Source organism: Garra rufa, chromosome 11 (genome assembly GCF_049309525.1).
Source record: "Garra rufa chromosome 11, GarRuf1.0, whole genome shotgun sequence".
Taxonomy (NCBI): Eukaryota; Metazoa; Chordata; class Actinopteri; order Cypriniformes; family Cyprinidae; genus Garra; species Garra rufa.
In genome coordinates, this window is record NC_133371.1 from 34,074,947 (window position 1) to 34,087,281 (window position 12,335).

The following is a 12,335-nucleotide window of genomic DNA, read 5'->3' on the forward strand; positions in this document are numbered from 1 at the left end:
CATATAATTTTCTCATCATGCATTGTGTGCTAAACCTCATAATTTGTCTTTTTTTCTAGTCATGCCATAAATCTCCTGAGTAACCTTCCCGTGCGGTGCCTGGATGTTCTGATAGACGTCCCTGTCCAGGGTGGGATGGAAACATACGGTGGGAAGAACTTGGACGTAGTGCAGAAACTGCTAGATTTTATGGAAAAGAGGATAGACAAGGTATTGCACTTCAGATGAACACCTGCAAGCTGTTGCTCAGCCATTCCACTTGTTGCATTTGTTCATGCTTTGTGTGTATTTATCCACTCAGGGGACCAACTATAAAGAAGGCTTGACACCTGTGCTCAGTCTGATGACAGAGAGCTCTAGATACCACAGGGAAATCCGCAGATACCTCAAGACCCAGGTGCAGGGTTGAGTCCATGCTCACTGTAATTCAGTGCCCTCTAAAATAAGCCTATTTGTTTTGATGTTGCTTCTTCAGTGCTATAGATATTCAGTTAAATGCCCCAAAAATGAACATATGCAGAAAATGTACTCACCTACAGGCCATCCAAGATGTAGATGAGTTTTAGAGAAGATTTGGAGAAATGGATCCTCTGCAGTGAATGGGTGCCGTCAGAATGAGAGTCCAAACAGCTGATTAAAAATATCACAAGGATCCACAAGTAACTTACATAATCCATTACTTGCTCATGTTGTCCTCTCACATCAAACTCCACTAGCATTTTTGTTTAGAACTGTTTTGGATATTTCACTTGTAAACAGTGCATATTTCTATCCTGATTCAGCTGAAGTTGAAGTTAAAAACGTCTTAATGATGGATATGCTTTGTACAAGCACACAACATTTTACTTTACAAGGCATTAATTGATGAACTGGAGGCTTATAAATTAGTTGTGGATTATTGTGATGTTTTTATCAGCTGTTTGAACTTGCATTCTGATGGCACCCATTCACTGCAGAGTGGACAAGTGATATAATGCTCAATTTCTCCAGATCTTTTCCAGTGAAACATTTTCATATTTTTGTGAACTATTCCTTTAAAGTAAATCTTTATTTGCTGATTAATTGTTTTCTTTTTGTTTGCTGCTGTACAGGTGTTGCCTCCCCTGAAGGACGTGAAGGAAAGGCCGGAAATCGGCGGCACTGTTCGAAACAAACTGGTGCGTCTCATGACGCATATAGACATGGCAGTGAAACAGGGAGCCGCTGAGTTTCTCTTTGTGCTCTGCAAGGAGAGCGGTGAGTTGTGCTTGGTTTTTAATGTTTCTAAAAGTATAAGAAACTGTTTAAAAGGCATTTTGTTGAATTTTTGCTGTTTAGCATAATACAACAATTAATGTGTAATAAGCTAGTTAATTTTCTTTTTCTTTTTGTACGTTGTACATGTTCGTGTGATGCAGTGGATAATCTGTTGAAGTACACTGGTTATGGTAATGCCGCGGGACTGTTGATGGCACGAGGGTTGCTGGCCGGAGGAAGAGGAGAGACGGAGTACTCATCTGATGAAGACTCGGACACTGAGGAGTACAAATCAGCCAAACCATTGTAAGTGCCTTTGAATGTGTGCATAACAGCTAATTATGATTATAATTTTATTTTCTTAAAGGAATAGTTCACCCAAAAATCCTGTTATATAATTACTCATGTCTCATGTTGTTCCAAACCTGGAAGACTTTCATTCATCTTTGGAACACAAATTAAGATATTTTTGATGAGATCGGAGAGCTTTCTGTCGCTGCATAGACAGTCACATGGACTATTTTACCAATGTCCTTACTATCTTTCTGGGCCTTGAATGTGGTAGTTGCGTTGCTGTCTATGCAGGGTCAGAAAGATCTTAGATTATATCAAAAATATCCTAATTTGTGTTCTGAAGACACAACATGAGGGTGAGAAATTATTGACAGAATTTTTATTTTGGGGCAAACTCTCCCTTTAATACAGTTAATACATCTAATTGTTTTGTATAGTATCATGTTTTTTGTTCTGCAGTCCTGCATTTCTTTCTGCATTCATAGATTACAGTGACAGTGATTTGTGTTTTTCAGCATTAACCCCATCACAGGCCACATAGAGCACCCAATGCCAAACCCTATGGATGAGATGACAGAGGAGCAGAAGGAATATGAAGCTCAGAAGCTTGTCAATATGATCGATGAATTATCAAGGTGGGATTTTATTTTGTCACAATAAACATTTATGTAATAAAATTTTAAAAAATCCTTAAATATAACAAAAATGTTTAACACAAACATCTGATAATTTTTTTTTTGTCATAATTTTTCATTGTTTTAAATTATATGGGAGCCTGTTTCTGCCACTGAATAAAAAAGAAAAAGTAATTCCATTTTTTTTCTTGCAATTACATCTCTCAATTCTGACTTTTTTCGCAAATTTCTGAGAAATTATGTTGAAATTGTAAGATATAAACCCACAATTCTGACTTTTTTCTCAGAATTGTAAGATATAAACTCGCAATTCAGAATTTTTTTCTCAGAAAATTGTCAGAATGGTAAGATATAAATTCTCAATTCAGACTTTTTTCTCAGAATTGTGATATATAAACTCGTATTCTGAGAAATTAAGTTAGAATTGTAAGATTTAAAGTCGCAATTTAGAATTTTTTTCTCAGAATTGTAAGATATAAACTCGCAATTGTGAGATATAAACTCGAATTCTGAGAAATTTAGTCAGAATTGTAAGATATAAACTCACAATTCTGAATAATTTTTTATATCTACTATATCACTTATTTTTTTCAGAATTTTGTGATATAGTTGCAATTGCATGTTATAAAGTCAGAATTGGGAGATACAAACTTGCAATTCTGACTTTTTCACGGAATTGGGATTTTATATCACTGAATTCTGAGGAAAAAGTCCAAATTGTGAGATAGAAAGTCACAATGACATTTTTTTAATTTTTTGTTCAGTGGTGGAAATGGGCTTTCATACAATAACCAATTTAAGCACCAAAATTAAGATTTATTCACATATAATCCATTCATTTGGAAATTTAGACATGCAAATATCACTTTTTTTGAAATTTAAGATTTATACACCATCTGAAAATTTTAATAAATAAGCTTTCAATTGATGTGTTTGTTAGGATAGGACAATATTTGGCTAAGATACAACTATTTGAAAATCTGGAATCTGAGGGTGCAATCAAAAGATTGAGAAAACTGCCTTTAAAGTTGTCCAAATGAAGTTCTTAGCAATGCATATTATTAACAAAAAAAATAGTTTTAATATATTTATTATAGGAAATTTACAAACTATCTTCATGGAACAGATCTTTACTTAATATCCTAATGATCTGTGATCGATAATTTTGACCCATACAATGTATTTTTGGCTATTGCTACAAATTAAGACTGGTTTTGTGTTCTAGGGTCAAATATTTAAGTCAATTTCTCTGTTTTTCATCATCTTGTATGAGCTTGTTCATAATGCCCTCATAGATGACTCTGTGCCCTAGAAGCATTGTACTTGTTTTCTCATCCCCCTCCTTAGAGGCTCAATATGTGCGGGGCCACATTCATGTTGACCTTTTCCCAAACAACCAGTGGCGTAAACTAGCGAGACGCCGGTATAAGGTGTAGCACTGTTGCTTCGTCCACGCTCCTTACCAACGGCTTCATTAAGACAAGAATCCTCCACCGTCGTCCTCTGCCTCATTTACAGCTGGCCTTCCGCATTCAGCAGGAGTCAATGCACACCGACCGGCCACCGCAGCCCCGCTGCATTAATTACCAGCTAATTGGCGCACACCGTGGGGTCGCAGGCTCAGGCTCTTTTGTGCAATACACTGAGGTTTATAATACATATATACGTGGTTCTCTTTCATACGCCGCCGTTTTATTCAGCCGAGGTGGCAGACATTGTCCTCGGACGTGAAGTGGTTTGAGACACTGGCTCAATTAGGGGTGTGCTTATGTACGTTAGCTGCCGGGTTGTGTTAAATAAGTTTGCAAACACAAGAGGACGCGCCATTGTCCATCCATAGGGTGTTTGAGTTGTAATGAGCAGCGTGTGCCCAAGAGAGGCAGATTCCTGTCTTTGAGAATAGATCCTCGTTCCTTCTGTCTTCCTCCTATTCTTTTTATCAGGATGAAGGAGGTGTTGTGCAGGAAAGGGAGGAGGGAACTGGTGCTCCCCGCTACGGCTACTGGGGAGACGCAACATGTTCATGGAGGAATGTCCCTCCCTGTGTCTGCTGCTTGACTTGCTGTCCAATTAGTACTGACTCTCCACCCCATGTACGCACAAACACACACACACACACACACACACACACACACACACATACACACACACACACACACACACACACACACACACACACACACACACAAAACCCTACGTAAACTCACAATTGCTCAGGCTGCTTATCAGTGCATGTGCTTTTGATTAGATAAGAGATTGTCTTGGATTCTGGTTTGGGTTTTCAAGGGAAGCAGAGGAAATGTCTTTGTTTCATTCTTGTCAACTTAATATCTTGTTTACACTCATCATGACGTGCGTTTGACGTCAAGAGGTTCTTTTGAACAGTAATGCAGACTATGCCTGAAAATCAGGGATAAGATAGTTGGAAATTAAGGATGTAAATGTACACACAAATGACGATTTACTATGTACCCTTGTGTCTTTTAAATAAAATGGGTTTAAGGATTTAAAAAAACACTCAGCTAAAGCTGTAAACTATAAAGTGTTGTTCAAAAGGTTCGGAATCTGTGAGATTAATAATAATTTATTTGATCAAAAATACAGAGAAAAACAGTAATTTTGTGAAAAATTATTGGACTTTAAAATAATAGTTTGCTATGTTAATATATTAAAAAAAAAAATTCTGTGAAGCAAAGCTGCATTTTCAGCATCATTGCTCAAGTCTTCAGTGTCAAATGTGACCCCGGAGCACAAAACCAGTCATAAGGGTAATTTTTTTTTAAATTGAGATTTATACATCCTCTGAAAGTAAGATGATATTGGATAGAATAAATAAGCTTTCCATTGATGTATGGTTTGTTAGGATAGGACAATATTTGGCCTGATATAAACTCTGAGAAAAAGTCACAATTGTGAGTTTATATCTTGCAATTCTGAATCTGAATTTCTCAGAATTGCAACTTTATTTCTCAGAATTGTGAGATTATATCATGCAATACTGACTTAATCTTGCAACTGCGACTTTATATTACACAGTTCTAAGAATAAAGGTCAAATCGGGGCAAAAAAAAATCTAAATATTAAAAAAATCGTCTTCAAAGTTGTCTAAGTTCTTAGCAATGCATATTATTTATCAAAAATTAAGTTTTTATATATTTATGGTAGGAAACGTACAAAATATCTTCATGGAATATGATCTTTACTTAATATTCTAATGTTTTTTGGCATGAAAGAAAATTTTGGTCCATTTGGCTATTGCTACAAAGTGCTACTTAAGACTGGTTTTGTCATCCAGATGATCAACAAATGATCCTTCAGAGATCATTCTTATATGCTGATTTATAATAAATGTTGGGAACAGTTGTGAAACAGTTATTTTTTGGGACCTTCTTGATTCTTTAATAAATAAAAAGTTAAAAAGAACCATGATTATTCAAAATAGGAATTTAGTCTTACAATATACACTACTATTCAAAAGTTTGGGGTCAGTAAATTGTTTTTCTTTCTTTTTTAAAGAAATTAATACTTTTATTCAGCAAGGGCGTGTTAAATGGATTAAAAGTGATAGTAAAGACTTAGGAAAAGATTGCTATTTTGAATAAATGCTTTTTTTTTTTTTACTTTTTATTCATCAAAGAATGAAAGACATATCACAGGTTCCATAAAAATAATAAGCAGCAGAACAGTTTGCAACACTGATAATAAATAGAATAATTTCTGAAACATCATGTGACAAGACTAGAGTAATGGCTGATAAAAATTCAGCTTTGCATCACAGAAATAAATTATATTTTAAAGTGAATTAATATAGGAAACCAATATTAGAAATTGCAATAATATGTCACAACATTACTGTTTTTTTTAATAAAATAAATAGCTTTGATGAGCATATGAGACTTTAAAAAAGATAAGAAAAAATCTTACTGATCCCAAACTTTTGAACAGCATTGTACAAGGAACCTTGCTTATTTCCACACTACTTCCACTTGAATTTTTTTTTTTTGTGTGTGTGTGTGCAAGCCTAAATTGCACACAAGTCAGTTTTTGCATTAACTTATCAATCTAATTATAGAACCATGTTTAAACTTTAATACATTGTTGAAATCTAGGTGTTTCTGGAGGTTCTGGATGTTCAGTGGTTAAAATAACGCTGTATCAGTTCGATATAAAAGCTCCGAAACCGAAAGCCCTTTACTGAAAATTTTCAATAGGAATACATGTCCTCTTAGACCCCTGTTGAAAATGTAATTTATTACCTTGTGTTCTTCTGGAAAACTTAAGTTGTTATACCATTTATTAGCTCTTTATGAATCAAAATGTCCAAGTTTATCTGCGTATGAATAACATAATTGAATGCAAATGAGCTTTCTGCAGCTTTGATTGGATAATGCTCTTAGAAATCATCTTTGGCCGTGCTTTGATTGGATAATTCTCTGATGAATCATCTCGGGGTGCGCTGGTGACACACAGTGCAGATATAATTGGATTAGCGTGGAGGAGCTGCCGAGGCTTTGAAGAGATTAGAATGAGCACTGATCCTGTAATTAAACTGCAGGGTCGGGTGCTGGTGGAGGGGGTGGAGGGCCGCTCTGGGATGGGATCGGGTGGGGAGGGGGTTTTTAGGGTTGTGATTCCAAGGGCTCTTATGTGGCCAGATGTAAAGGCAAAGAAAGATGTTCTACACATCAACAGACCTCTTTAGAGGACAGAACTGAATGCAGCTACAATGGTCAGTACAAAGGGTTTCTTTCAAAGAGCAGGTGGATTGTGGTGACAAATTAGCGGCCTGAAAAACGAAATCGACAAGACTTGAGCACAATATATCTGTGGAGAAAATAATGGTCACTAAATTTGGGAGTTTGTGCTTATTGTACTACTTTCATATTTATACCACTTTTACAAATAATAGACCTTAATTTTTTAGGTGTTTTTAAGAACCATTTTCCAATTGAATATATTTAGGGGCCAAGCACTGAAGGTGCGAAGGCACCTATTGTATCCGTTCTTCTTCTTCTGCTCTCGACATTAACCATAGCAAGTTTGGAGTCTCTAACTCAAACTCTCAAGCGCCATCACTAATAACTTTTGAACCATAAGGTCTAGAAGGAAAGTCCTCTGAATGTCAAATGGACACCAAAATGTACTAAATGTACTTTTTACTATTTTTAGTAGTTCGAAGACAGTTTGTCTGATTTTCTCCAAAATTGGCACAGATCATCTTTAGACCATACTGGCAAAAGTTATGGAATTCAAGTTGGTTAGCCAAACCGTTCTCGAATAACGCATCAACGAATTTGACAAAGAGTTTTTGATCACAAAAATGGATGTGAGGCTATATCTCAGCAACGGTTTGGCGTTTTGAGACCAGTCTTGTTGTGTTTTATAACAACCGTGACTTGAGGCTACCTGCACAGTTTTGGCACAGCGCCACCTAGTGGTCAGAGGATATGAAAATTTGCTGTTTTTGCTTATAGCTTCTGAATGGTTTGGACAAATTTTTTAATGATATTTTTAATAGTTCGAAAAATCTACTGTTTTTAACTCATCCTAGATTTACATAAAAATTAGCTCAGATCATCAATAGACCATGGTGGCAAAAAGTTATGGAATTCCAGTTGTTTAGTCTAATCATTCTCTAATAAAATGCACAAGAATTGACGAAGAGCACACAAAATGGATGTGAGGCTATATCTCCGCAGCCTTTTTTTGCATATTGAGACTAAACTTGGTATGTGTTATAACAACCACGACCTAGTCATCAGGAGATATGAAAAATTTATATGAATTTTTGCTTATAACTTCAAATTGGTTTGAACAAAGTTTTTCCACTATTTTTAATAGTTCGAAAAACCTACTTTTTCGAACTCTAGACAGTTTGCCTGATTTGCACCAAAATTGGCTCAGATCATCTTTAGACCGTGCTGGCAAAAGTTATGGAATTGAAGTTGATTAGCCAAAAATTCTCAAATAACGCGTAAACGAATCTGGCGAAGAACACACAAAAATGGATGTGAGGCTATATCTCTGCAGCGGTTTGGCATTTTGAGACCAAACTTAATGTGTGTTATAACAACAATGACCTGAGGCTACCTGCACAGTGGTCAGGAGATATGAAAAATGTCTATTTTTGCTTATAGCTTCTAAATAGTTTGGACAAAGTTTTTTAGCTGTTTTTTTTTTAATAATTAAAAAAAAAAAACCTTTTCTGTCTTGTCCTAGACGGTTTGTCTGATTTTCATCAAAATTGGCTCAGAACATCTTTAGACCGTGCTGGCAAAAAGTTATGAAATTCAACTTGATTAGTCAAATCGTTTTTAAATAACGCACATACACATTTGACGAAGATGACACAACAATGGACGTGAGGCTTTATCTCTGCAATGGTTTGGCATTTTGAGAACAAACTTGGTATGTGTTATAACAACGGTAACCTGAGGCTACCTGCACAGTTACAGTGAAGCGCCACCTAGAGGTCATGAGATATGAAAAATTGATTTGAATTTTTGCTTATAACATAGTTTTTGCATATAACAAAGTTTTTTCCACTATTTAAAAAAAAAAAAAAAAAAACTTTTTCGAACTCTAGACTGTTTGCCTGATTTTCACTAAAATTCATCTTTAGACCATGATGGCAAAAGTAATGGAATTGAAGTTGATTAGCCAACCCGTTCTCAAATAAAGCTTGAACAAATTTGGCGGAGGAGCACACAAAAATGGATGTGAGGCTATATCTCTGCAACGGTTTGGCATTTTGTGACCAAACTTAGTATCTGTTATAACAACCATGACCTGAGGCTACCTGCACAGTGATCAGGAGATATGAAAAATGGCTATTTTTGCTTATAGCTTCTAAATAGTTTGGCCAAAGTTTTTTAGCTGTTTTTTTAATAATTAAAAAAATGTATATCTTGTCCTAGATGGTTTGTCTGATTTTCATCAAAATTGGCTCAGATCATCTTAAGACCATGCCGGCAAAAAGTTATGAAATTCAACTTGATTAGTCAAACCGTTTCTAAATAACGCACAAACAAATTTGACGAAGATGACACAACAATGGACGTGAGGCAATATTTCCGCAATGGTTTGGCATTTTGAGACCAAACTTGTTGTGTGTTATAACAACCAAGACCTGAGGCTACCTGCACAGTTTCGGCACAGCACCACTTAGTGGTCAAGAGATGAAAAATGGCTATATAACTTCTAAATGGTTCTTTAGATTCTGTGAATCATGCCAAGTCAAACCAAGACCAATTTTCCCATGTCAGCCATTTAGAATTTTGTCATGAAATGCTATTTTTATAAACGTATTGGCTTAGTGTTATGAAACTGGGTATGTGTCACCTTGTGGTCTAGTGTTGGGCGATATGCTCAATTTTCATATCGCCCTATCGTCAGCCTGAGAGATCGCCGATACACGATACTATCGTGCTAATTTAATTAATTATCTATGTACTAAATTCCTTATTCGTTTTGTAAAGGTAGACTTTCTATTGGCATATGATTAAGTTGTGCGTGTACAGAGCGCTGACTGTAGTTCTGCCGGAGTTGTTCAAGTTACTTTCGGTTTCATTCTCTGCTATCGTCAGTGAGTGATTTGTAAATGTGCGTGCCAGAATGTAAATGAATGAATCTTTCTTTACCCGTCATATTGCGATAATGTTACCGCTGTATGTCTGACCGTTGTCATCAGGTGATGTTGTAGTTCAGTTCATATTGAATGCGGAGAAGTGATGCGCGTGTAATTCACGTGCGTATGTTTAGCGCCATCTGATCGCATCGTAATTCTAATTAACGCCTATAGACTTTACTGAGATGAATGTTTATGTTTACTATATACAGACTGATTATGATACATCGTAATTAATTCAGCCTGAACCACGTTTTACTACCTCTGTTATCCTAATGACTGCAATGCTAATATAATATAACACTCCCTTTAGAATCAGTTAATCTACCACCATACTGTATGATGAAAATCTCCCATTTTCACTGCACGAGGTGCGTTAAGGCGCCGTAGCCTCTCTATGCGTGTGTTTATACCGCGGCAAGTTTCTGAAGCATCCTAGAACAGACTCTCTGCGCTGCATTGCTAAAGTTAAGTTCTTTGTTGACGGATAATAATAATAATCGTCTAACTATCGTCAAAGGCATCAGCAACAGGCGATATCTCTGACTATCGTCGATACACGATACTATCGTCTATCGGCACAACCCTATTGTGGTCAAAACTTGTGAATAATGAAATTTCTAAAAATGCTAATAAGTTTTGTTTAAATTAGCCTATTGTAATGAGACTGATCTTTATAGATTCCTTGGACCATGCTGAAAACATTGACACCAATTATGCCATAATTGGCCAAACTTCCTGTCCTTCATTTTGATTTATGTTGGAAACCTACTTTTTCAAACTCCTCCTAGACCATTGGTCCAATTTTCACCAAATTTGACATGGATCATCTTCAGACCATGCTGGCCCGAAATTACGGATTTTGTGTTGATATACTAAACTGTTATCATTTAACGCATCAATGAATTTGCTAGAAAGATGCCAAACTGCATCTGAGGCTGTATCTCTGCAAAGCTTTGACATATTTACACCAAACTTTGTAAGTGCCATTGTCACTTCTATGTTAAACGCACACACATAGAGATACACACAATTCCTGTTGGTTGTGTACGTTCACTATACACTTATTTGCATGTGTGACATTGTAAACATGCAAAGCACTAATATGACACCACATGCAAACGTACTGAGCTCTGTTCTGCTCTCTCTACAGGAAAGAACTGATCAGACCGATGGGAGTGAGGAAGGACGGCACTCTAGCGCCCCTAGGAGAGGCCATCCATGCATGCAGCCCTCCACCCAGTAGCGACTCTGACTCAGACTAGCAGGAGTTTACTCAAACCCTTTGGCACTGCTGCTGCCGGCTGACCGCCACTGTCTTACCAACTGTCCCTTCCACAGGGGATAGTTCAGTTATTTCCTACTGAGGTTCTTTTGTTGCACAAGGGCATGTCTTTGTAATTGGGACATGTATGGTGAATTATTGAGTGAGCAAAGAGAGATATACGGTTGTCATTGGACATCAGATATAATCACCAGTGACTGTTTAAGATGGAACTGTTAAGTAGGAAGTTACACAACATATTCACATGTCTTTGACACTTTCTGTGAACAAGTAAATGCACTTGGTCTACAATAATGAAGTATAAAGTTTTAATGACATTTACTCTTAAAAAAAGCTGTTCATTTAGGTTTGTGTTTATTAAAAAGTCTGGCTGTTGCTGGTTCACAGATGGAAGAAACCTGTTTCACGATGTTTCAAAATACTTGAATGTCTTTTGAAATGTTATATGCCAAGACAAGCCATGAAATCATTTATGTTAAGAAGTTATTTGTCTTGCACTTGATTGTTTGTGCGTCAAATTTTTTTCCACCACTTATGCCTGGAGTTTCAAACAAGTGTCTTTTCTAATGTACTTTATTATTTTTAGCTACACAGTTTTCTATACATTATGTATTTTTTCCTTTTAATGTTAATGGAGGTGTAATTTTTGTTTCTTTTTCTAAGGAATGTTAAGTTTTCTACACAAGAGAAAGCATGTAATAATTAAATTCAGATTTTCTAAATATTTCTGGTTACTATCCTTGATTTACAAGCTTGTGAAGATTTCACAAAGCCCAGTACTCATCTTGTACAGCCAATGTAAGATCAGTAGAATAAAGAGGCTTTGTTTTACAAAATGTTAACTTTTAATTTCCTTCAATTTTTGCATTTAGGTCATTTGTTGATTTTCATTTCAGACAATCATTTGCAATAAATGAAAAACATAACTATCAGTGTCAAAACGCTCATTGCATGCAGAAACGTTGACAAGTGTTTTTGTAATTTTGTTTGTGAATATAAAAAAAGCTAATTTTAAAACCACTAATCCTTGATTGAATACTGCAAGTGTATATTACAAATTAAGGGCTGATGATTATCAGCACTGATATTAAGCATTTTTATGATTATCGGTATCGGTCTTTTTCAAAACCATTTAAAGAAAAAGTTTTTGTCAGAGCCTTTGTTATTCTTAATTTTCACAATAGTTTTCATTTTTACTGAAGACATATATATCGGTTTTAAATATTGGTTATTAGTCTACTTGATCTGTAATAATTGG

The 12,335-nt window shown here is 35.9% G+C and overlaps 1 protein-coding gene across 1 annotated transcript in view; it reads left to right on the top strand.

The window, feature by feature from the left end:
- Positions 1-12,003, top strand: part of ric8b (RIC8 guanine nucleotide exchange factor B) — a 22,900-nt gene extending 10,897 nt beyond the window's left edge. The window contains exons 5-10 of the mRNA XM_073850286.1: positions 60-210; positions 302-397; positions 1,092-1,236; positions 1,398-1,542; positions 2,046-2,165; positions 10,946-12,003. Coding sequence (XP_073706387.1) covers positions 60-210; positions 302-397; positions 1,092-1,236; positions 1,398-1,542; positions 2,046-2,165; positions 10,946-11,057 — 769 coding nt within the window. The 3' untranslated portion in view covers positions 11,058-12,003. The remainder of the gene's footprint in view (positions 1-59; positions 211-301; positions 398-1,091; positions 1,237-1,397; positions 1,543-2,045; positions 2,166-10,945) is intronic.
- The last annotated feature ends 332 nt before the right edge of the window (positions 12,004-12,335 follow it).